General features: G+C 42.0%; 2 protein-coding genes across 3 annotated transcripts; both read left to right on the top strand.

Annotated features, from left to right (window-relative positions):
- The first annotated feature begins 9,801 nt into the window (after positions 1-9,801).
- On the top strand, positions 9,802-13,470 carry LOC110535600 (uncharacterized). Of its 2 annotated transcripts, none has more exons than XM_021620691.3 (8): positions 9,802-10,023; positions 10,355-10,469; positions 10,580-10,724; positions 11,189-11,302; positions 11,464-11,608; positions 11,807-11,955; positions 12,395-12,528; positions 12,844-13,470. In XM_021620691.3, the coding sequence occupies exons 2-8, from the start codon at positions 10,364-10,366 to the stop codon at positions 12,987-12,989; spliced, it is 939 nt and encodes a 312-aa protein (XP_021476366.3). In that variant the 5' UTR covers positions 9,802-10,023; positions 10,355-10,363; the 3' UTR covers positions 12,990-13,470. The 2 variants fall into 2 exon arrangements, with proteins under 2 accessions (XP_021476366.3, XP_021476365.3); XM_021620690.3 differs by having other exon boundaries at positions 9,820-10,023; positions 11,446-11,608.
- Positions 13,470-25,247, top strand: LOC110535599 (uncharacterized). The gene is made up of 7 exons (XM_021620689.3): positions 13,470-13,884; positions 15,981-16,125; positions 16,254-16,367; positions 18,742-18,886; positions 23,677-23,825; positions 24,041-24,180; positions 24,771-25,247. Exons 1-7 carry the CDS (start codon positions 13,731-13,733, stop codon positions 24,980-24,982), a joined length of 1,059 nt encoding a protein of 352 aa, XP_021476364.1. The 5' UTR covers positions 13,470-13,730; the 3' UTR covers positions 24,983-25,247.
- Positions 25,248-27,168: the final 1,921 nt, after the last annotated feature.

The raw sequence follows: 27,168 nt of genomic DNA, 5'->3' as shown, positions 1-27,168 counted from the left end.
ATGAGAGATTGAGTGAAATGAAAGGTGCAGTGCCTTATGTGTTTTTCATTTTCCACAGTATTCCACTTAGGAGGTGGATGGCACGATGAAACAATTCAAGAAGTGTACGTACATACGGATTTAGAATCTTCATTTGAGACAGTTTGCTACGGCATGAAAATAATCCTGCAGCAACATGAAACGTGGATTACAATTAATGGACATTTTTGATGGGGTTGATACATTTTTGTCGTAAGTCAGTCAGAGTGCTCTATTGTGGCAGGGAGCATTGCTGCGAGACGTTTGCCGTTTGTTTTGGAATTCTTGTTAGTGTAATGCCCTTGAGATAAAGACAGAAAGTAGCAAGATCCTTGGTGCGTGATTCTCTGACAGGTAGAAGGTGTTGCTGAAAGCTCTGGCCGAGTGATATTATCCTCGCTTCAGCACTTTTACATACACGCGCGCGCGCACACACACACACACACACACACACACACACACACACACACACACACACACACACACACACACACACACACACACACACACACACACACACACACACACACACACACACACACACACACACACTCAATGATCTCACTCTTTCCCTCTCTGCGGTTACCCTGTCCTACCTGAAGTGACAAGTGCCAGAGGTGGGGCTAATCATAATGACTTTTACACAGTTCTGCTTCTGCCACATCCATCATACTGCTCCTGCCACATCCATCATACTGGTCCTGCCACATCCATCATACTGCTCCTGCCACATCCATCATACTGCTCCTGCCACATCCATCATACTGCTCCTGCCACATCCATCATACAGCCCCTGCCACATCCATCATACTGCTCCTGCCACATCCATCATACTCGCTCATCTTTCAGACACAAAGGAAGCTGATAATGTAGCTGTTGAGTAGGAGGAGCCTTCCATGTTGGAATAGTGTGCAATGCACCACCTAAACAAGTCAGGTTCAATGACAAAAGCACACCTTTTTAATGTGACGCCATTTATAGTCTGTGTTGTTAAGAGATTAAGAGAGTTAAGAGAGTTCCCTTTCATAGTGCACCATATGCACTCTTAACAATAAATATGCAAGTTGTAACCAAATAAGGTTCTTGGGAGCAATGCCATAGATGAACCATTTTAGGGTCTCTGTAGACCTATAAATGGGACGGTTCTTTGAGGAACCATACACAAATCAGAAATGTTTTGGCCCTCCAGGATCGGAATTGAATAGCCCCACTGTAGGGTTCTAAGCCTTAATTGCGTATTTCCCAGGGTGAATTTTGGAGTTACCAGTACCACCCATGACTGTGTTCGCTAGTGACAGAGAAATGGTTGTTGCATTCATACATTTTCAGCTGTAGGTAGAGTCTTGGTGGTTCAAACTTCTTCCATTTTAGAATGATGGAGGACACCGTGTTATTGGGGTCCTTCAATGCTGCAGAAATGTTTTAGTACCCTTCCCCAGATCTGTCCCGCGACACAAGCCTGTCTCTGAGCTTTACAGACAGTTCCTTTGATCTCATGGCTTGGTTTTTGCTCTGACAGGCACTGTCAACTGTGGGACCTTATATAGACTGAATTATATAGATTGAATTTACCACAGGTGGACTCCAATCAAGTTGTATAAACATCAAGGATGATCAATGGAAACAGGATGCACCTGAGCTCAATTTCAAGGGGATACTTTCTGAATGCAATATATTTCATAAGGCCTGCATGTACCCTAATACATTTTCCTGAAACTTGTGCACCCTGCATTCAAAATCACTGCCAGTGCCAGGGTTGGGAAGATGAAGACATGAAACTGGCTTAAACACCTCAACTGGAACAACCATTTCTGTAATGGGTGCGATAAATCCAAGTAACAGATTGGAATGGGTTAGAAAAATGTTATTTATATTTGAGTAGTGTAAGATTAATTGATATGATGGATGTGGCAGGAGCAGTATGATGGATGTGGCAGGAGCAGTATGATGGATGTGGCAGGAGCAGTATGATGGATGTGGCAGGAGCAGTATGATGGATGTGGCAGGAGCAGAACTGTGTAAAAGTCATTATGATTAGCCCCACCTCTGGCACATGTCACTTCAGGTAGGACAGGGTAACCGCAGAGAGGGAAAGAGTGAGATCAGTGTGTGTGTGTGTGTGTGTGTGTGTGTGTGTGTGTGTGTGTGTGTGTGTGTGTGTGTGTGTGTGTGTGTGTGTGTGTGTGTGTGTGTGTGTGTGTGTGTGTGTGTGTGTGTGTGTGTGTGTGTGTGTGTGTGTGTGTGTGTGTGTGTGTGTGTGTGTGTGTGTGAGAGAGAGAGAGAGAGCAGGTAGCCTAGCAATTTAAGAGCATTGGGCCGATAACCTAAAGGTCACTGGTTCAAATCCCAGAGCCAACTAGGTAGAAAAGCTGTCGCTGTGCCCCTGAGCAAGGCACTTAACCCTAATTGAGGCTACAGTAATAGGAAGTACACTATGATTGAGTTGATGTGCAAAATAGAACACATTGTCTAAAACCACGAGCCATACGGCTCTGTAGCTCATTTACATCGAGCATAGAATCTCACCACAGTTGTCTTTTTCATCGTCATTTGTAATCTCTGTCAAGCCCACACTATTGGTCACGGGTACTTAATTGGCACTGGGTGTTGCATTCATTCCAGAAGGAAAGCGAATGACTGACACAGATTTAGCGTGAAAGTCACACGCCATCTAAAGTGAGAGATGAAGGGTAAACAAGAATTTGAAAACACAGCTCGTTAGTCACGGCCCTTCATTATTAAACTGTGCATGTAGGAGTCAAACAGGACACTGGCTAAGGCTTAACTTTGAGAGAGCGAGAGAGAAAGAGAGAGAGAGAGAGAAACTGGGACGTCTGCGTGTCGGGTGGGAGTAAGAGGTTAATGAACTACAGTATATGTTATGTCAAAATTAACAATAGCCAAGAATACTGAGTATTACTCTAATTAGCTCCATGCTGAAACAATGACAGTTGTTCATTTTCACATATACATTTAAATATTGGTTATTCAGCAGACGCCCTTATTCAAAGTGACAGTGCATTCATCTAAAGTAGATAAACAACAATATACCACAGTCATAGCAAGTAAGTAGTTAAAGTAACCGTTACTGAGTATGTTTTTTGCTGTTCAGCCGGCTACTTGCAAATGTATTTTTGTATTTTCAATTACAAAATACACATATTTTAATGAAATACAATACTTTGCAAAATTATTTTGATACATTGGTCTTTAAGGTATTTTGTCATTGTAATTTGTAATTTATGTCCATCCCTGGCTGTAACCATGGAAACAATGCAACGCTATTAGGGCCAGATGAATTTGGCTGGAACCCTGGAAATGATTCAGAAATACCTGTGGAATTAATTCCTATAAAATCAAATGCTGCTAGCCATTATTATGAATAGTCATATAGTCGTCATACAGTCAAAAGAATAAAGGGTCTTAAATGGTTCTTCTTCAGCTCTTAAAGGTCATGAACAGTCAAAATTATGTTTTCCACAAAACCGGATGATATTTGGATGAAACCAAAGTATGACAAATTCCTGTTGTTTCTACATTGATCTTAAAGTTACTGGTTCCCTCCCCCAGGTAAAACACTTGAATTAATTATTAAGGGAACAAGGTGACATCACCTTAACTCTCATTATAATACACCAATGGTATCATGATATTCTGTTAACTAATTTAAATAAGTGGGGGGGGGTTGTTCAAAACTCTGACGCAGTTGTCATGTCAGTGCGGCTGTGAATCACATCACAAGAGACATGCCAAACGGGACATGAAAAGTTTTTTTTTTTTACATAATTGATGGAATTTAAATGTTTTTTTGAGTTGCTTTGTGTACGACCAAATTAGCTTGAGCTGATTTTACTCCATCCAAGTTTCTTGACATAGGCGTTTTAAAGAGCTGTCATTTAAGTTAATTTGATTGTGTTTATATACAAAACGAATATTATGTGTCCTATTTTAGTGGTATGTGTCCATATTTATTAAAATGAACACGCAAATAACAAAAATAACAAAGAGAAACGACCGAAAACAGATCTGGCTGGTGCAGACACACAACAGAAAATAATCACCCACGAAACACAATAGAAAACAAGCTCACTAAATATGGTTCTCAATCAGGGACAATGATTAAGAGCTGCCTCTGATTGAGAACCATACCAGGCCAAACACAGAAATAGCAAATCATAGAAAACCTAATATAGACAATCCACCCAACTCACGCTCTGACCTTACTAAAACAAAGACATAACAAAAGAACTAAGGTCAGAACGTGACAATACCCCCCTCCCAAAGGTGCGGACCTTGGCCGCAAAAACTGAACCTATAGGGGAGGGTCTGGGTGGGTGTCTGTCCGCGGTGGTGGCCCTGGCACGGTACGTGGACCCCACTCCACCATAGTCCTTGTCTGCCTCTTAGCCCGCCTCCGTGGCCTCTTTAGAGCGGCGACCCTCGCCGCCGACCTCGGACTGGGGACCCTAGCCACGGGTCCCGAATGGATGGGAGACTCCGGCAGCACTGGATGGACGGGAGACTCCGGCAGCAACGGACGGACGGGAGACTCCTGCAGCACTGGACAGGCGGAAGACTCTGGCAGCACCGGAGAGAAGGGCAATTCCGGCAGCGCCTGCGTGACGGGCGATTCCGGCAGCTCCTGGCTGACGGACGGCTCCGGCAGCTCCTGACTGACGGACGGCTCCGGCAGCTCCTGACTGACGGACGGCTCCGGCAGCTCCTGACTGACGGACGGCTCCTCACGGCATAACACGGTGCCTGCCCGGTCCACCTTTCTCCACTGTAAGCATGGGGAGTTGGCTCAGGTCTCCTACCTGACTTAGCCACACTCCCCGAGTGCCCCCTCCCAATACATTTTTCGGGCTTCCTTGCCAGCCGTGTTCCCTCCTCACATTGTTCCAGAGAATCCCAGGCGGGCTCCGGCACTCTCTCTGGGTCGACCGACCACCTCTCTATTTCGTCCCATGTTGTAACCTCCTCCAGATAACGCTGCTCTTTACCACGCTGCTTGGTCCTTTGGTGGTGGGTGATTCTGTAACGGTCGTCGTATGAAGGAGAAGAGGAGGACCAAGGTGCAGCGTGGTATGTGTCCATATTTATTCAAATGAACACGGAAAAAACAAAAATAACAAAGAGAAACGACCAAAAAACAGTTCTGGCTGGTGCAGACACACAACAGAAAACAGAAAATAAACACCCACGAAACACGGATCTGTCCCTTTCATAGCACACAGCAAATTGACCAGTGTTGCCTACTGTTGATTTTTCAGTGCAACATTTCCAATGTTGATTCAAGAGTTAAATTAACACTGTAAATAGATAAATTAACACTCAGGATCTAACTTGGTGAAGGCCATAGGAATGAAAATGTATCAACACAATAACCATGTTTCTGTCACTAGCAAACACCCTGGGAAACATGCAAATAAGGCTTAAAACCCTACAGCAGGGCTGTTCAATTCCTATCCTGGAGGGCTGAAACATTTCTGGCTTTTGATTTGTGTGTGGTTCTTAAAAGAAACCTCCCACTTATGGTTCTTCAGAAACCTTAAAATTGTCACCTAAGGCATCACACTCAAGAACCTTATTTGGTTCCAACTTGCACCTTTATTTTTAAGAGTGTAGTTGTATTGATTTAAGACGGTAAGACATCATTGCGGAACCTATTCTTTGTAGATTCTTTCAGCAATGTCTGTTTCAAAACAGAGTAGTGTTTATTCTGGCATTTCATGGTGCAGTTTTAAATGGATTGTGATATTATTTAAAGAACTACACACTGTGTCCATTTTAGGTAAGATTTGACGGTCTCTGTCAATAAAACCTACAGTCTTAGATTGTGCACATACAGTTTAAATCAGAAGTTTACATACACTTAGGTTGGAGTCATTAAAACTCATTTTTCAACCACTCCACAAATGTCTTGTAAACTAACTATAGTTTTGGCAAGTTGGCTGGGACATCCTCTTTGTGCATGGCACAAGTAATTTTTCCAACGATCGTTTACAGACAGATTATTCAACTTATAATACACTGTATCACAATTCCAGTGGGTCAGAAGTTTACATACACTAAGTTGACTGTGCCTTTAAACAGCATGGAAAATTCCAGAACATTATAATGGCTTTAGAAGCTTCTGATACCCTAATTGACATAATTTGAGGCAATTGGAGGTATACCTGTGGGTGTATTTCAAGGCCTACCTTCAAACTCAGCCCCTCTTTGCTTGACATCATGGGGAAATGAAAAGAAATCAGCCAAGACCTCAGAAACAAATTGTAGACCTCCACAAGTCTGGTTAATCCATGGGAGCAATTTCCAAATGCCTGAAGGTACCACGTTCATCTGTCCAAACAATAGTATGCAAGTATAAACACCATGGGACCACGCAGTCATCATACCGCTCAGGAAGGAGATGCGTTCCATCTCCTAGAGATGAACGTACTTTGGTGCAAAAAGTGCAAATCAATCCCAGAACAACAGCAAATGACCTTGTGAAGATGCTGGAGGAAACAGGTACAAAAGTATCCATCCACAGTAAAATGAACCCTATACCAAAATAACTTGAAAGGCCGCTCAGCAAAGAAGAAACCACTGCTCCAAAACCGCCATAAACAAGCCAGACTACGGTTTGCAACTGCACATGGGGATAAAGATTGTACTTTTTGAAGAAATGTCCTCTAGTCTGATGAAACTAAAATGTAACTGTTTGGCCATAATCACCATCGTTATGTTTGGAGGACAAAGGGGGAGGCTTGCAAGCCGAAGAACACCATCCCAACCGTGAAGCACGAGGGTGGAGGCATCATGCTGTGGGGGTGCTTTGCTGCAGGAGGGACTGGTGCACTTCACAAAATAGATGGTATCATGAGGAGGACAATTATGTGGATATATTGAAGCTACATCTCAAGTCATCAGAAGTTAAAGCTTGGTCGCACATGGGTCTACCAAATGGACAATGACGCCAGGCATACTTCTAAAGTTGTGGCAAAATGGCTTCAGGACAACAAAGTCAAGGTATTGGAGTGGCCATCACAAAGCCCTGACTTCAATCGTATAGAAAAATTGTGGGCAGAACTGAAAAAAACGTGTGCGGGCAAGGAGGCCTAAAAACATGACTTAGTTACACCAGCTCTGCCAGGAGTAATGGGCCAAAACTCACCCAACTTATTGTGGGAAGCTGGTGGAAGGCTAACTAAAACATTTGACCCAAGTTAAACAATGTAAAGGCAATGCTACCAAATACTAATTAAGTGTATGTAAAATTCTAACCCACTGGGAATATGAAATAGAAGATGAAATAAATAATTCTCTCTACTATTATTCTAACATTTCACATTCTTAAAAAAAGGTGTTGATCCTAACTGACCTAAGACAGGCGTTTTTTACTACGATTAAATGTCAGGAATTGTGAAAAGCTGAGTAAAATGCATTTGGCTAAGGTGTATGTAAACTTCCGACTTCAACTGTATGTTGGTTAATGATTTAGTTGACTTCAGTGGCCTTTGCCTTCGATGAAGTACAGACATAGTTAAAAGTGCTTGAGTCACAGATCAGTCCAAGTGACGGATAGTGGAGTGTAGTGATGGAGTTGACGTGACCTGTATCCATCATCATATGGGTGATGAAAGATGGCGTGTATGCAATAGAGCTGGATTCAACCTTATTGTCAAAGTATGGCGGAAGGTCCGTTGCGCACAAGGTCATTTCTGATTGAGACGAAATATGCAGTTTTTCACATGCATTTCACATGTGATCTTATGTGAAGTTAATGTGATAACGTGACATCTAAAAGCAACATGAGATTACAAGTAAAAACATTTGAGCACATTTGAAAACATGAATTGAATGTGACAACATGGAGATGCAAAATGTCAACATGTGAGACCGCGGAACTACACATGAGGTGATGTTTTTCACATGTCAAACTGCTAATTCAATTCAATTGTTTTTCCACATGTGAAAAGGCTACTCCACCTGTGAGAGTTAGATTTTCACATGACAGTTTTTCACGTGGGAACCTGCAATTCACACATGCAGGTGAAAACATGTTATTCTCCTCAGACGTGAAAAGGTGGCGTTAACATGTGAACTCTAAAATGTAACACATGTCAACATATGGTTTCATACGTGAACCGACGGCCTTTTACGTGTCTCTCTTGTTTTCAAGTGAAAATTCCAGCTCATCAGAATCAGAATGCCGTGAACCAAGAGGTTTTGACTTCAAATCCCCGCTGAGGAACATGTTGAATAATCATTTGTTCATGTGTAAATAAACATATACAATGTAATAATATGTATGTTGATAACACTGTGTGAAGTTCTGGGTTCATCCTAACAACTCATTCTTGTTTGCAGTGAAATCTTGTGTAAAAAAAAGATCCTCATGTGAAGCTTCATGTGAAGTGTTCCAAAACCACATATTTTTCCATGAGGTAGATTTAAAAGACAAATATCCTCTCTTCTGCCTGAAAAAGTGCAAAAGATTGTTAAGAGCAAACTAGGTCACTTCAGTGTACTATGACCAATGGAACTTTAAATAATCTGTATCACTCTGATTGGCATGGCTTCCAATCCTCTACTCCTAGTATCATAGGCCAGTAGCTTAACTGTGTGTGTGTGTGTGTGTGTGTGTGTGTGTGTGTGTGTGTGTGTGTGTGTGTGTGTGTGTGTGTGTGTGTGTGTGTGTGTGTGTGTGTGTGTGTGTGTGTGTGTGACTGCCTGGCTGGTTTCTGCATGTGTGAGACAGTGTGTGTGAGCTCATAAGTGCTTAATACCCTGGGGAGTGCTTCATTAATTATGCAGAGCATTTGAAACGCCCTACTACACGGGGCAATATCTGGCGCAGTAGGCTCTCTGGGTCGAGGGCTCTGTCGGGAGGTGGAACACCAACCAAGCGGTGCCACGGTGCCCGCTCCCTCATCCCCAGAACAGAAATTCAAGGATCAAATGACTAGTCTCAATTACCCTTCAGTACACTGGGAAAGAATAAAGGTTCTTAAATGGTTCTTCCCCAGCTCTTAAGGTTCCTTAGACAACTTGCCTGATAAAGAACCTTTGAGTTAAATGTGGGGTTCTTGACGTGGCATCTATGGTTCTTCATAATTCTTCATAACTAAAGAACTATCCTAAGACACAATGTCCATATTAGGACATCCTCTGTAGGGGAGAGTCACTTTCATTAGAAAACATGCCTGAGATGTAAAATGAAACCTTGCCCAGTGATTGCCAGTGTTGCCATTGGGTTTGGGAGGATCTTTTCTTAAGAGCTCAGTGGTGTTTTAAAAGCAGTACACATGTCTACAGGAACTGAGCTGCAGGCGATGCTGTCTGGCGGAAGAATTAACGGATCGCAGAAATTCCCATGGTAACACTAAATGCACGGTATGCTTACTGGTGTAATGTAACGCAATGGTGACACTGTGTGGTATAAGGCTATATGTCACATGCTGTTATAAAAAAAGAATAGAGCAGATCTGACACCTTGTGGCCCCATGGAATACATCATCCATGTAGATTGTTAAGACGTCTTGAGTGAGGTACAGGCTCCTCTTTTATTCAGGGACATAACATTGAGGTGACCTACGCCGCTATTACAACAGAAGGGAGTTGTTTTGTTCCACAATGTTCCTATGCCGTGGCCTATCCGACGTTAGGTAAGGGTTGACATTACTACAACAATGACACGACTTGTTCCCGACGCACAATGGTGCGGATTGTCCTTTGGATATGACTTCATGTGGGCTTGTGAATGGAGATAGAGGAGGAGTCTCTGCTACTTCCACCCATATCTTTCTCCGTCCATGGGCAGATCTATATATTATCTGTGGAGATAGCACCAGTAGCAGACAGACCATCCTCAAGAGTGTGAACCTAATGTGTCCACCTACTCTCCTGTGTGGGAGCAACTGGGAACCATCTGTTGATGCCTTTTTTTCACCACAGAATATCCGAGAAGGTCTATCCTAGAAGGGCTAAACAGTATTTCAGGGCCGCCATCCTAAGGTAAGATATTCTATTTCACATACTGTTCATCAGTCTTATTACAGTGTCATTTAGAAACAATTGCCAGAATTTTATTAGGAACAATACATGCATTGTTGTACTGGGATAGTGTTGAATAGGGGCCATCTGAGAAACATTGTTGAGCGAAACAAACAGCCTAATGTGGTGCACCGGGGTAGAACACAGAAATCAAATGTTTTTGACATAGTGAAATGAGGGTGTGACTGACTAAAATGACATGTGACTTCTGACTGAAATTACTACTAAAATGACCGTATTGAAATGTATTGAAATGTCAGTACTGAAATTAGGTTTGTACTTCTGTCCCTAGATCCTGAACATGGGAGAGTGCATTTCAGTCCGTGTTTTGCTGATGTTTCTGTCCCTAATCAGCTATCTAATTGCACTGACATTCAACATATTGGCTCTATTTGGGCCCTGGACAGGTGAATTCTTAAAGTCCACTTCAAGTCAATGACATCTGTTTGAAACACACATACTTTTTTTTTTTTGCATCCGATAAAATGTTTTGTAACCTGTGTGTTTGAACATGCAGGTGCGTTTATGCAAACCACACAGTATGTGCTGAGCAAGTCCACAACGCACCTAACCCCGGATAGATGGGTACTCTTTCTATGGGACGTCCTTAACGTCTGGTTGATCGGCATGTTCATCTATCTGATACACAATCTCCGTAGAAGGTACGATACTGTCCATTAAAGCTAGACTCTCGCTGACACCACAACAATCATGTAAACATTGTTCCTTCCGACATTGTTGGTTATTTTCCAAGCCAAACCCTGGCTGGAATGAAATCAACTTTGCACTGGACCTTAGCCTGGTCCCAGATCTGTTCCTGCTATGTTGCCCGAATCATTGTCTCTCATTGTCTTGTCAAACATGACAATTCCATAAGGAGACATCCAGGCTAACTGGCCTGTGTTTATTGGCAATCTAACTTAGTTGAGACAAAAAAAAAATACAAACGATTAAAGTGCAGAAAGAGTGATTTTTACTGTCCTGGCTAGGGTTGCAGAATTACGGTAACTTTTCCAGAATTCCCAAGCCTAGATCTGGCCATGAGGGTGTTTTTGATTATGATGAGGCTGATGGTGATGGTGATTTTGTTGTTGTTCATTATCATGATGATGTTCCTGTCCCTTAGGGAAGCGTATACATGGATGTACACCACTCCTGCTGTCCTGCCCTACGGATTCTACTTGTCCTGGATCGTGAATAGCATTTTGAATATGGCATGGTTATTTCTGTACGACAAAGAGTAAGTGATCATATTATGTGTCGTTTGCTGTGCAATTGTATGCAACTCTTAACACGTTTTGAGTTGTTTTCGAGTTTCGACATTGAATTGGTGGCAAGGAAATCACTTGTATAGTCTTTCTCAAGACAGATTACGTTTTCTAGATTCTGTGTTTGTCATAGAAAGATGGTGCCAACGCTGCTGATCACAGCATTACAGGCCATCTCCAACTGCGTGATTATCATGTTCTCCTGCTACGGACTGGTCGTCTATGGAGCGTGGCTCCATAAATATCACAACAATGATCTCTGGCTCATTCGAATACTGGTACAAAAACTTTTTTTTTTCTACTATTCTCCAAGAACATTGTATTGTGTAAACAAACCTTCCACAAGTGTGCCGGACAGTTACGTTTTGGTTACAGACATGTGTTGTCTGTTTATGGTGTCCATATTATGAAGCCTCGGTTTCAGTAGGACTGGAGCTGTCCTAATATGGGCACCGTATTGGTTAACTCTTTTACAGGTGCAAAACGGAGTGGCTTTGTATGCAACATGGTGGGCTGTGGCTACCTTTTTACACTTGACCGTTGTTTTAGACCATCAAACCCCAATACCCAAGACAGATGCTGCCATAATGGTACTAGTGCTGCTCCAATTGGGACTCATAGGATGGTGAGACTTTGATCCTACATTTGATCTAACCTCTTAATTCAGTGACGTTGATTCAATAAACCACACATTTGAGCTTTGCCAGGAAATTTTCCATTGCAAATTCATGAACAGCGGATTTACTTAATATACATAAACTGTGGCCTGACAAGATAATGATACAGTTGCCCTAAGCGGCAAAAGTAGCTTCTAAAAATTGTGTGGACAGCTTGTGCACACAAAGCAACTGCCTGCAAATCATTTTGTTTAAAATGTAGTGACAGCGTATGCAGACAAAGCAAGTGCGTTGTGTGCATGCGGGCACTACATTTTAAAAGCTCATTTGCCCCTTTGGGCCACCATACAATCGCCAGAAACCTTTCCTTCTCGCACCTTTTTTTTGAAAGCATGGGAATTGATGCACTGTTGATGTATATTTTCTTCCTCCTTATAACTCTCTCAGGTTTGTCATAGAGAACTGGTACCTGGATAAGCACGTGCGCTACATCCTCACAGTGTACCCTGTGGTGATCCTGGTGTTGGCCGCGAGTGTGGCCAATCCAGCCACGCCCGGTACCCACATAGACATCATGTCTGGTAGGCCCTATGTCCCGACTGACTCCTAAACTGACACCTAGAGGAAGATAACATAACACAGCCTGTCCTAATACAGACACCACCGTACACATGCATTAGTAGCAGATGGCCGAGTGATAAGATTTGATCATGTTATATTTACTGTACGTAAGTATAATGAGAACTGAGTATACGTATGTGCAATTGGCAATGTTCACACCATCTTCATTACTAGACTAGTGTCAATGTTATTCTTGTATCACTGTCTGTAGTCACGGCAGTGACTCTCCCGTGGCACTTTTAGCTAATTAACTTGATGCCTCATCTCTTTTCCAGCTGTCATATTGGCCATAACTAGTGTCATATTCATTGTACGCATTGTCATGGTGTTATGGAAGCACAACAACAAACCGTTTTACGGAGAAGAGGAGCTCATGTCTCCAGTGGACATCGCCAGAACACAGAAGCTCATCTTCATGTAGGAAGAAGAGAGCCGCTGCGGAGATTCACGTGCCCCCTTGTTTGAATGTTGTTTTCCTAAACGTTTAGTGGCTGAGACGTGATCAAACTCTCCCTGTGTTGGATTCATAAGGCTTTGCTTCAGAAAGACATGTAGGTGATGATTTAGGCTAGTAGTGCCTTTGTACCGTACAGATTGAGCTCATAACCATTGGCCAAGCTAATGTCTTTTTCGAAATCATATCAATGACTGTGTGTGATAAAACTATGGACCGGCATTCTCTCATGACCGCAATACTAATTCAATGGCATTAATGTGATTGTGTTCTTTTTTTAAATGTATTTAGTTAACCTTTAACTTCCACCATATTGTTTTTATACCAGGATCTGATCTGCCTTTTGTGTTTTGACGTTTTGTTTTAGGTACTATACTGTACAACAATTTGGACTGCATTTATGTATGAATGAAGCTATAGAAATAAAGTGTATTATTATACTTACCAACGCACTTGTCTGTAAATGCTATTGTGATTTAACAATAGTAAATACAACCGTGTGCCACTGTGCAGTAGTAGGAGCACCCATTGGTTAGACTCCATGGGGAATAATAACCACACACACACAAACACAGTAAACCATGATACACTGACTGAAACAGTGCCATCATCCAAAGTCCAATGCACCAGATCCAAGATAGTGTGTGTTTATAAAAGAGTGTTGGTGTGTGAGGCGAGCGTTCTACAGTTGATCGCTCGACAGGGAGGATGTACCGCTCCCGTGTGTCTCCGTATGGCCAGGGCAGTATGGAGCGACATCATCACCATGTGGTCCTACACGGTGTGTGTATCGCTCTGGCCATGTTTAGCCAGGTGGCTTCCGAGACCTTCCATGTTCTAGCATCAGGGACCAACTCTGGCGGTGAGTGAAATCTACCAGACACCTGGTCCATCTCTGTACTACAGTGCACTACTGTGAGGGCATCATGGACTTTGGTTCATCAGACAATCTGGATAAATGAGTACAGTGGCTAGTGGATGTATCCTGAGTGCAATGCTATGATTAGAATGCCATCGTTTGTAGAGTCAAGATTGTAGAGTCAAGCGCTTGATGTGGTCATTCCGTCCTAGGAACATGGGATCAAATACTAAACTTTTGACTACTTTTTTTAACATGAATATTTAGGCGTGACAATCATTTTGACCTCTACCTTTTTTTTTTTAGGGGAAAAAAATACTACTTATGAAACAAAATTTTACACAGTCATTATTGCTCATCTTTATCAAGGCTGCCAGTAATTTCGGACTTTGTCACTGTCGGTCGTAATGAATGACTATTTGAGCCAATATGACCTGTAAATGATATCTCTTGCAGGGATGTTCCAAATGCACATGCAGTATGTCACCCAAAGGATCCCTTTGAGAAGATAAGTTAGAACAACGTGTCATACACCAATGTTTCCACAGTGGAATGACTTTATGTAATGATGGACCTTTGGCCTGACACACGTTTTAAATGTCATCGTTTTACAGCCCAGCACTGAAGAGAGGCCAATGATTGTGTTTTTTAACTCCTAATATGCGTGTCACCAACCGCATTACATAAGCCGATGAGTTGATAAACGACACTTTGCAGACACTTCTTGAAAGGAAACTTTGTAAGCTGGAGGTAATGTTACCACAGAGTTTTCAAACCCAGAGACACAACATCATGATACTTGCGTTATCGAAGGAGTCTCAACAGACCAGACCGGGGTTTGGGGTTTGGAAAGCCAATGGGAGAAGGGAAAATGTGTCCTTAGTTGTTAATTTTCTCAAATTCTAAAGAATTTAGAATTTTAGAATCTAAAAATAAAAAATATATATTCGAGCCAATGTCTTAACTAGCTGAACAGGTTATTACAAGAACCTTGTGAAAGTGAAAAACTGACACGTTTTCATTTTTGTCAAAAACAACTTTATATCGAAGGAGTGCCTCTCATTTGACGGCCTGCACATGCGCTGTTCTACGCAACACAATCTTTAGACTCGGGGGAAGTGTTTCTATGCATGGGCTATTCTTGCTAACACCGCCATGACATCACCCAGAAGTGTGATCAGGGATTTCTATCGGAGAAGCAGATTCTGCACATCTTCATACTGTACTGTCTTTGATGTTACTGCTCATACTGATGTATTCTCCATCTCACTGTTATACAGTGTCCATATTAGGACTGTGTCAGCAGGACTTGTTTCAGTCTGAGGCTGTCCTGATATGGACACCATTCTCGTGCATGCTGTGAATCTATTTCCTATGATGGGAGGCAAACACTAAAGTATCTCCATTGCCAATAGGATAAGCTGGCTTGTTATTCACAATACAGCTTCATCTTCACATAGCTTATACTGGTATTACATTGCAACTCTATACTTACTGTTATACACAGTAACTGTGTGGTGTCCATATTAGGACACCCTCAATCTTAGCAGGAGGATGTCCTAATATGGACACTGTAGTATGTGGATTGTAGAGCTTGCTAGTTTATAGTCCAAAAAAACAGAAATGAGTTACCTCTGGTTCGTTTAGCCATTCCTATGGAGGAAATTAATGGGGCAAGTATGGGGTTTTGGGACAAACGCCGAAAATAAGGCCTGAGGTTAACACAGGTTTAGGAGATCGTATATGTTTTGTTCTATTATCAGTCAGTTAACATGACTTTTATGAGTTCTGAAGTCTTTATGTGCTTGTTCTGTTTGTGAAAATGTAAGAAACAATCACACAAAAAGATGTTAGCTGATGAAGATTATCTCATAGAGCAAAACATATAGTGTCTCCTAAGCCGGTGTTTACCATAGACCTTATTTTCTGCGTTTATCTAAAAACTTAACAACAAAAACATGTTTTCCCTTTAGACTTTGGCCAATGAGCCATGGAGTCTACATGGCTACAAAATGCCTACAATGCCTACAAAAAAAACGCCATTACTATTGCTCTCTACAGGGTCCTTTTACCGAACATGCAATGGCTTTACTCCCTAGGTCTGTTTATGACCACATTGGACAATGTCTCTGAGTCCTTTCCTCTGGAGGTGACCATGGACTGCTGGGCAGACAACACCTGGATCATGCTCCGGCTATGGAGCAGTGCTTGGCTCATACACTCTCTTTTTACTGTGTTCCAGAGGTATCACTCACTCACTCACTCACTCACTACTCTTCCAAAGGTTAACTGAATGCCTAAGTGAAGACAATTAAATGATGAGGCTGTACATTTATATCACTCAGTTGTGATTGATGTTCTCTGCCTGAAAGGAATGTGTTTGGTCCAGTCTCCTGCAACCCTGAGATTCACCCTCCGTCATTCTATCTGATCTGGACTATGATCAACGTGGCAAAGATCACCTGGCTGTTTCTCTGGGACAGGCAGTAAGTAGTTTGGCGCTTGTTGCATTTAAAGGGGAAGTTTTACAAATATAACGTTAGATGATTTCTCATCCTGAAAGTAGTCTATGGGCCAGGATAAACTCTAACCCATGGTTTACTGTTATTTAAAATCCAACTACAAACTGCAGCTAGACTACTTTCAGGGTGAGGAACCATCTAACAGTTTTAAAGGCCCAATGCAGTCCAAAATGTGATTTCCTGTGTTTTCCAGTTGAAGTTGGAAGTTTATATCCACTTAGGTTGGAGTCATTAAAACTCGACCCCACAAATTTCTTGTTAACAAACTATAATTTTGGCAAATCGGTTAGGACATCTACTTTGTGCATGGCACAAGTAATTTTTCCAACAATCGTTTACAGACAGATTATTTCACTTATGATTCACTGTATCACACATCCAGTGGGTCAGAAGTTTACATACACTAAGTTGACTGTGCCTTTAAACAGCTTGGAAAATTCCAGAAAATGATGTCATGGCTTTGGAAGCATCTGATAGGGTTATTGACCTCATTTGAGTCAATTGGAGGTGTACCTGTGGATGTATTTCAAGGCCTACCTTCAAACTCAGTGTCTCTTTCCTTGACATCATGGGAAAATCAATAGAAATCAGCCAAGACCTCAGGAACAAAATAGACCTCCACAAGTCTGGTTCATCTTTGGGAGCAATTTCCAAACGTCTGAAGGTACCACGTTCATCTGTACAAACAATAGTACGCAAGTATAAACACCATGGGACCACGCAGCCACCGTACTGCTCAGGAACGAGATGAGTTCTGTCTCCTAGAGATGAATGTACTTTGGTGAGAGAAGTGCAAATCAATCCCAGAACAACAGCAAAGGACCTTGTGAAGATGCGGTAGGACACAGGTACAAAAGTGTCTATATCCATAGTAAAATGAGTGCTATATCGACATAACCTGAAAGGCCATTCAACAACAAAGAAGCCACTGCTCCAAAAACCGCCATAAACAAGCCAGACTACGGTTTGCAACTGCACACATGTACAAAGATCATACTTTTTGGAAAAATGTCCTCTGCTCTGATGAAACAAAAATAGAACTGTTTGCCAAAAGGACCATCGTTATGTTTGGAGGAAAAAGGGGGAGGCTTGCAAGCCGAAGAACACCATCCCAACCGTGAAGAACGGGGGTGGCAGCATCATGTTGTAGGGGTGCTTTGCTGCAGGAGGGACTGGCGCACTTCACAAAATAGATGGCATCATGAAGACGGAAAATTATGTGGATACATTGAAGCAACATCTTAAGACATCAGTTAAAGTTTGGTTGCAAATGGGTCTTCCAAATGGACAATAACCCCAAGCATACTTCCAAAGTTGTGACAAAATGGCTTAAGGACAACAAAGTCAAGGTATTGGAGTGGCCATCACAAAGCCCTGACTTCAATTTTACAGACAATTTGTGGGCAGAACTGAAAAAGCGTGTGCGGGCAAGGAGGCCTACAAACCTTGACTCAGTTACACCAGCTCTGTCAGGAGGAATGGGCCAAAATTCACCCAACTTATTGTGGGAAGCTTGTGGAAGGCTACCCGAAACATTTGACCCAAGTTAAACAATTTAAAGGCCAATATACCAAATACTAATTGAGTGTATGTAAGCTTCTGACCCACTGGGAATGTGATGAAAGAATTAAAAGCTGAAATAAATCATTATTTTTACTATTTCACATTCTTTTACCATTTCACATTTCACATTCTTAAAATAAAGTGGTGATCCTAACTGACATAAGACAGGGAATGTTTACTAGGGTTAAATGTCAGGAAATGTGAAAAACTGAGTTTAAATGTATTTGGCTAAGGTGTATGTAAATTTCCAACTTCAACTGTTTTTCTACACTATAAGGTTTGAATAATACTGTGAAATTGTTTCAATTATGATAATGCCCTTTTGGTTTAAGAGCTGTTTGAAAAGACCACCTGAAATTTTTGTCTGTTTATCTGGGATGGAGATTTGGCCTGCCTGGTGACATCACACAGGCGGTAAATTAGATAACAGACCAATAAGAAAGCGAGTTCCAAACGTCTCTGCCAATAACAGCCATTTTTCAGTTTCCCCTCCCACTCAGACCACTCCCAGACAGTCTTAGCAACATTCTTGCTTGAAAAATAGATATTTTGATGACAATTTTAATTGAAAACAATCACAGTAAGGTACTCTATTGTCACCCAGAAATTATTTGATATTGAGATAAAAACAGCTGTATTGGACCTTAAAATGTAAACTTCCCCTTTAAGATACACATTTTGGGATTTTAAAATATGACAAAATAAATACAATGGGCCTATGTGCAGAACCAAGAAAGGCAATACTAAATATGGAACATCTTTTGTGTTTTTACAGTGACCTTCTACCATCCCTGTTTTTTAAATGGGTTATGCCAATTCATAGCTTCCAAATGCTGTATGTGTCCTACCGAAACCTGCACAATCACAGAACCTGGCTGGCCATCAATAACCCTAAAGAACCCTGGTGGACCCGCTATCTGGTGAATTCAAGATATTTTCTACACAATGATGTCAAGATGTAGCACAGTTGCTTGTTTTATCATGCTGCTGTCTGCCAATGAGCTTCAGGGCAAAAAAAAACCCCGTATGTAACCAAGTTGAATTGGTTAAACTTACTCTTTAGCTTGAAATACCACCACCCATGCAGCCTAAGTGCTAGCATTTCTTGTTTGCAAAAAATACAAGTGCTTAGTGCTCTTAAGGAAGTCGCAAGCAGCACAGTTACGCTTACAGGTCATAATAGATGTTTTCTTGAGATCATTTGCAGCAATGACCTCACTAACCTTAAGATAAGATAGTACTTTATTAACCTTGGTACTGTATGTCTTGTTTTAATATGTCGGATTCATATGTCTTAGTAGTCATTAGAGATCATTAAGGTTTTCTTGGCATCATTTGCAGCAATGACCTAAGATAAAATCATGTAGCACTATCCCACTGGGCATAGACGTCATTTCAATGTCTATTCCATGTTGGTTTAACGCAGTTTAATTGAAATTACATTGAAGTGACGTGAAAACAACGTTGATTCAAACAGTGTGTGCCCAGTTGGATATAGAGTGCATTCAGAATGTATTCAGAACCCTTGACTTTTTCCACATTTTGTTACGTTACAGCTTTCTAAAAAAAATTTTTATTTTTTTTCTCCTCATCAATCTACAAACAATACCCCATAATGACAAAGCAAACATTTGCAAAAAAATTGAATATCACAAATACTCAGACCCTTTTCTCAGTACTTTGTTGAAGCACCTTGGGTATTTTCAGGTCTCTCCAGAGATGTTTCGATCAAGTTCAAGTCAGGGCTCTGACTGGGCCACTCAAGGACATTCAGAGACTTGTCCCGAAGCCACTCATGAGTTGTCTAGGCTGTGTGCTTTGGATCATTGTCCTGTTGGAAGGTGAACCTTCGCCCCAGTCTGAGGTCCTGTGCGCTCTCGAGCAGGTTTCATTCAAGGATCTCTCTGCACATATTTCCCTCCATCCTGACTAGTCTCCCAGTCCCTGAAAAACATCCCCACAGCATGATGCTGCCACCACCATTCTTCATTCTTCATCATAGGGATGGTGCCAGGTTTCCTCCAGACGTGACACTTGGAATTAAGGCCAAAGGGTTCAATCTTGTTTCTGATGGTCAGGGTACTTTTGCTAAACTTTTGACAAACTCCATGTGGGCTTTTGACAAACTCCATGTGGGCTGTCATCTACCTTTAACAGAGGAGTGGCTTCCGTCTGGTCACCTCCCTTACCAAGGCCCTTCTCCCCGATTGCTAAGTTTGGCTGGGCTGCCAGCTATAGGAAGAGTCTTTGTGGTTCCAAACTTCTTCCATTTAAGAATGATTGAGGCCACTGTGTTCTTGGGGACCTTCAATGCTGCAGACATTTTTTTGACACCCTTCCCCAGATCTGTGCCTCAACACAATCCTGTTTTGGAACTCTACCGACAATTCCTTTGACCTCATGGCTTAGTTTTTGCTCTGACATGCACCGTCAACTGTGGGATCTTATATAGACAGGTGTGTGCCTTTCCAAATCATGACCAATCAATTGAATTTAACACAGGTGTTCTCCAATCAAGTTGTAGAAACATCTCAAGGATGATCAACGGAAACAGGATGCACCTGAGCTCAAGTCTCATAGCAAAGGGTCTGAATAATTATGTAAATAAGGTATTACTGTTTTTTTTATTTTGAATACATTTGCAAACATTTCTAAAAACCTGTTTTCGCTTTTGTCATTATGGGGTATTGTGTGTATCTAATTAATATGTTTTAGAATAAGGCTGTAACCTAACAAAAGATCATCCGTTCACCTACTCTGCATCTCACAAAGACACGGCAGTTGGAACCAAAAATCTTACATTTGGACTCATCAGTGCAAAGGACAGATTTCCACTGGTCTAATGTCCATTGCTCGTGTTTCTTGGCCCAAGCAAGACTCTTCTTATTATTGATGTCCTTTAGGAGTGGGTTCTTTGCAGCAATTAGACCATGAATGCCTGATTCACGCAGTCTCCTTTGAACAGTTGATGTTGAGATGTGTCTGTTACTTGAACTCTGTGAAGCATTTATTTGGGCTGCAATTCTGAGGCTGGTAACTCTAAGGAACGTATCCTCTGCAACAGAGGTATCTCTGGGTCTTCCTTTCCTGTGGCGGTCCTCATGAGAGCCAGTTTCATCATCGTGCTTGATGGTTTTTGCGACTGCACTTGATGAAACTTTCAAAGTTCTTGACATTTTCCGGATTGACTGGCCTTCATGACGGACTGTCCTTTCCCTTTGCTTATTTGAGCTGTTGTTGCCATAATATGGACTTGATCTTTTACCAAATAGGGCTATCTTCTGTATACCACCCCTGCCTTGTCACAACACAACTGACTGACTCAAATGCATTAAGAAGGAAATAACTTTTTTTAACCTTTTAACAAGGCACACCTGTGCATTCCAGGTGAATACCTCATGAAGCAGGTTGAGAGAATGCCAATCGTGTGCAAAGCTGTCATCAAGACAAAAGGAGACTACTTTAAAGAATCGCACATATAAATCTATTTTGATTTCTTTCAAATAAGGAACACCTACTCTAACAGTTTATAAGGCTGCATTCAAGAGCTCATGCCTGTTGCATATTTATCCCCCCCCCCCCCCCAAAGTTTTTAAATGTGTCCCCACATTTCAAGACAAAAAAACAAAAAATAAGACAAGGCACATCAAAAACGAAGGTAAAGAAAAAATGCAAAAAGACATCTAAATGAAGAATACATGTATTGACCAAATAGGCAAAAAACACACTTTGAAAGGCAAAATACTGCAAACCAATACTTAAATCAAATAAATACTGGAGGACCATGCAGTCATATAATGGGACGGAGACATATTTTCTTTGACGTTTCAGAGCGCCTCATCATCACACCATTGCCAGTATGTTTGCCAAGTGGACCGTCATTATGCGCCAAAACACCATTCTGAAACACATGAACTTGGACAAACATACCGCACGAACATCACATTAAATTATATCTGTCACATTAGAAATAAATACATAGGCCTAATTTATATTTCTCTTAAAACCTCTCTAGGGTATGTGGGATGCTAGCGTCCCACCTGGCCAACATCCAGTGAGATTGCAGAGAGCCAAATTCAAATACATAAATACTCATTATAAAAATTCAGAAAACAAAGCATATTTCAAATAGGTTTAAAGATTCACTTCTTCTGAATCCAACCACGCTGTCAGATTTAAAAAATGCTTTACGGCAAAGCATACCTTACAATTATTTGAGAACATAGCCCAGCAGACAAATCATTACAAACAGTAACCAGCCAAGTAGAAGAATTACACAAGTCAGAAATAGAGATAAAATGAATCCCTACCTTTGATGATCTTCATATGTTTGCACTCAGAAGACATTCATTTATTCAATAAATGTTCCTTTTGTTTGATAAAGTCTATTTATATCCAAAAACCTCAGTTTGCTTGCGCGTTTCCTTCAGTAATCCACAGGCTCAAACGCAGTCAAAACAGGCAGACAAAAAAATCCAAATTGTATTCGAAAAGTTCATAGAAACATGTCAAACGATGTTTATATTCAACCCTCAGGTTGGTTTTATCCTAAATAATCGATAATATTTAAACCGGACAATAACGTCGTCAATAGAAAAGGTAAACAAGAAAGGCACTCTATCTGTCGCGCGCATGAAAAAGCTCTGTGACACGGCAGGGTCCACTCATTCCGACTGGTCTTACTCCCTCATTTTTCAGAATTCAAGCCTGAAACAATTTCTAAAGACTGTTGACATCTAGTGGAAGGCATAGGAACTGCAATTTGAGTCATAAGTCAATGGATACTGTAATGGCATTGAATAGAAAACTACAAAACCAAAAAAACAACGACTTCCTGAATGGATTTTTCTCAGGTTTTGGCCTGCCAAATCAGTTCTGTTTTACTCACAGACACTATTTTAACAGTTTTGGAAACGTTAGAGTGTTTTCTATCCAAATCTACCAGTTATATGCATATAATATCTTCCGGGTCCGAGTAGCAGGCAGTTTAATTTGGGCATGCTTTTCATCCAAAATTCCGAATGCTGCCTACCCTAGAGAAGTTAACATTTCTCAATACTTTAATATGATTGGTGCAATATAGATGAGATGCAAGTATAGATGAGCTGCAGACTGAACTTGGCCCATCTACGAGCAACAACGTAGGCAGCCATGAAGCTCGGTGCCAGAATGCCCTCTTATGCCGCATTCAAAACAACTCAGAAAAAATAGTTTTGAGCGGTCATTCAACTTGGATTTCCAACCCGAGAGCTCCGACTCACGAGAGCTCAGCCTTTCCAACCTGAAGATCACTGACGTCATGATTTGACCTCGTATGTTTCAGAGTTCCCAGTTGTCTTGAACACACCAAAAGTATCACCTCCGACTTCCCTTAAGGGAAGTTCACCATTCACAAAACCTCACACACTCGCATCCATCCGCTAAGCCGTGCACCAGGAAGGCAGCGGAGCCAAGCCATTATGGTCACCCAATGCCCCTCCTCAGCGCACCTACATCCCCCTAACCCATATTCACAAGGCATTAGAGCCTCCACTAAAAATAAGGCCAACCAGGGCCACATCACAAATCTAAACACACCAATACACATTCTAAAAACAGATCCTTTACCAATAAATACTAAGTCTTGTTTTAATATGTCTGTTTCATATGTCTTTTATCATGGTCCCTCTGGTCTAACTGTGTGTTGATGTGTTGGTGTTGTGTGGGACAGACCCAGAACGGACTGGCTGTATTTGGCTGGTGGACTCTCCTGGAGGCCCTGGTCAGTCTGGGAGTTGTGCTGAGGTACCAGGCTGGGCTACCTGATCCTCTGGTCAGCTCAATGGTGCTCACTCTACTTCTCCTGGGGATGCTCATCTGGTAATAACTGACAATGAAATAATGATGGACCCATACATATACATCGTAATCATTTATTGAATGGAAAAATGATAATTGTGGCGTCCATATTAGGACAGTCTCTCCTGCTGAGACTGAGGCTGTCCTAATATGGACACCGTACTGACTAAATCGGTACACTATACTAGGAAGCTGGGGTTTAATTCAGTTTTTAAAACAATGCTATTTCCTAACAGGTTTGTCTTTGAGAGCTTCATATTCTCCAAGTACATCCGCTACACGTTTACTGTCTACCCTGTGTTGATTGTGGGCCTGGGAGCCATGTTCACCAGAAGCTATCGTGTCCATGACCTTGCTCCTAACACAGTCTACTGTGGTAAGAACATAGAGTTGGATAGAGGGCACACTTAGCCCACAGCCTGTTTTATCATGTGCAGTGCCATTGAGGGCTGTCACCATTTTGAAGTAGTCAACTCGGTGGGACTTGCTATGGGTTAAGGAAGATCACAGAATTCCATCCGGGTCAGCAGGAATTATACTCCTGAGCAAACATTCCCTAAGTCACTCTGGATAAGAGCATCTGCTAAATGACTCAAATGTAAATGTATAATCAGGCGGCAGTAAATTACTAACCTTGTCTTTGAACCTGTATAGACTGTGCACAATATAGGAGATGAGCTCTCTAGTACAGCTCTATGAAATGAACATATGCTGGAGTAGTACCAACCACACACCCACTTTCTGTAACAGATCAATTTTAGTGTAGGCAGATGCTGGCCAATTATAACATGATTTTATAGGCACATTATAGATACTGTAATTGGAACAGTGCTAAGCTAACGCTGTAGGCCAGTCATAATTGAATACCAGAAAAATCCTGTAGACAATTTTGTATAATCTGATGAATAACAGTTACGTAACACTTACAGTACACTTGACTATGTATTTCTTGTCCCAACCACACAGGCTTCCTTATGCTTGCGGCAACTGTCCTGAACTGTATCCGTTTGATCGCTGCATGCTTTTACCCAGATGACACTTCCAGCTATTTGACCAAGGAGCCCAACCGTCAACCTGACTTCTGCAAGACTGTATGCCAACCGATGGGGAAGGACAGCACGATGGCTTCACAAACTGGTTTTGTGAATCCTGTCTTCTGTAATAACTTAGACAATTAACAGAGGGTACGGTGTCCATATTAGGACAGAAACGACTCCTGTTGAGGATTTACCCAAAGTGAATTGTTTTGCATGTAAATAATTTTGATACTGATTAATGTTATTTTCTGTAAGAATGGACATTGTTCTCTTGGTGATGGATAGCTAGAGCTTGAGTTAACTCTAAGCTTAGAGTGTTGACATGCCTTCACATTCATCACGAACAAATAGATTCCAAACAGTCGCTTAACAATTCAGAATGTTGAATAAACTTTATTTGAACTCACTTTACCGGTTTTCACTGAGTTCGTCCTTATTGTCGTTGTAAATTTGATGATTTGATGATTCCCAAACAAATTTCCTGAGTTTGAGCAATTTTGACAATCATTGTTTTTCTACTTCTAATACTCGTATCGATGTGTCAAAATATCCAATCGCACAGGTCGAGTGACAAATGAGGTGAGCACCTCTCCTCCATAAAGGGAGCCACTCGCTCACCAGCTGGTCATTCTCACCTCTCTTCCTTGCGGAAGTGACTGCGTTCATAAAAGCATTCCTCAGCATGGCTAGATTCCTGGCTTCCTACTGATGTTTAGAGGTTAATGCTGCCGAACATTGAACTTCAGCTCCTGTCGATAGTATTGAGTCAGTCTCCATTTAGTCAGTCATCAGTCTCCATTTAGCTAGTGCCACACAGCTAGCTTTTGAGACTTGGTTAGCCCTAGGCGCAAGGCTTTAGCTAACTTGGCTAGCTAGCTGCAAGGCTAGTTTACCACACAAAGGACTAGCTATCGCTGCAAGGCTTAACCTAGCCTGTGTAACTCACAAGGCTAGCTACACCAAACTAGCTTTTCTACCTACACAAGTAGAATTGCTAGCTTTCCTCTCGCATTTAGCACAAACCCCTCATGGGCCATGTTGACTAGACTGACAGCACTAGCTTCACAGCATGACGATCGAGAGACCCGCTTTGTTCGTGGAGAAACAAAGAAAGCACGCACTTTCTCTGGCTAGTAGTGTGCTAACGAGATAGGCTATTAGCCTTGAGGCGAAAGCTAGCTAGCTCACACTTTACTCAAGGAATACTACTTCTCAGATCCATGGAGCCTGCTACCCATGCACAGGGAGAACCTAGCAGGCCTCCTGCAGGGCGATGATAGCAGGCAAGGATATACACCAGATATGTATCGCCTGCTTGGGTTTTGAGCATGCTGTGGCATCACTCGCTAACGCCAAGTTCTGCGTGCACTATAGGGCACTGTCTGCAAACCCCCTTCACTGGCGAGTACACAAAGCAAACCCCAAACCATACTTGTCACTAGTGATGTTACATTTGATACCGGAGCTCCAAGGCATTCGTGTCGAAATCACTATTCAGTGTACTTTGACCTCCTCCCTATAGGCTGTCTCATCATTGTCGGTGATCAGGCCTACCACTGTTGTGCAAACTTAATAATGGTGTTGGAGTCGTGCCTGGCCGTGCAGTTGTGAGTGAACAGGGAGTACAGGAGGAGGCTGAGCACGAACACCTGGGGGGGCCCCCGTGTTGAGGATCAGCGTGACGGAGGTGTTACGTATTCCAGGATCCAGTTGCAGAGGGAGGTGTTTAGTCCCAGGGTCCTTAGCAATGAGCTTTGAGGGCACTATGGTGTTGAACTTTGAGCTGTAGTCAAAGAATAGTATTCTCATATAAGTGCTCTTTTTGTCCAGTTTGGACAAGCCTTTCAACGCATTTCATGGCTACAGACATGAGTGCTATGGGTCGGTAGTCATTTAGGCAGGTTACCTTAGTGTTCTTGGGCACATGGCCTATTCGTGGTCTGCTTGAAAGATGTTGGTATTACAAACTCCGACAGAGGTTGAAAATGTCAGTGAAGACACTTGCCAGTTGGTCAGCGCATGCTCGGAGTACATGTCCTGGTAATCCGTCTGGTCCAGCGGCCTTGTGAATGTTGACTTGTTTAAAGGTCTTACTCACATCGGCTGCGGAGAGCGGGTTCACACAGTCTTCTGGAACAGCTGATGCTCTCATGCATGTTTCAGTGTTACTTGCCTCGAAGTGAGCATAGTTATTTAGCTCATCTGGTAGGCTCGTGTCACTGGGCAGCTCTCGGCTGTGCTTCCATTTGTTTCTACTCCAGGGAAGAGTCCTGGTTCCCAGGGGGGCATTGCATACGCTCCATTCTGGACCTAAGGATCCGCAACAG

This window comes from Oncorhynchus mykiss, chromosome 11 (assembly GCF_057628025.1).
Source record: "Oncorhynchus mykiss isolate SJ-2025 chromosome 11, ASM5762802v1, whole genome shotgun sequence".
In the NCBI taxonomy this organism is placed as follows: Eukaryota; Metazoa; Chordata; class Actinopteri; order Salmoniformes; family Salmonidae; genus Oncorhynchus; species Oncorhynchus mykiss.
This window is presented reverse-complemented; position numbering and strand designations above follow the sequence as displayed.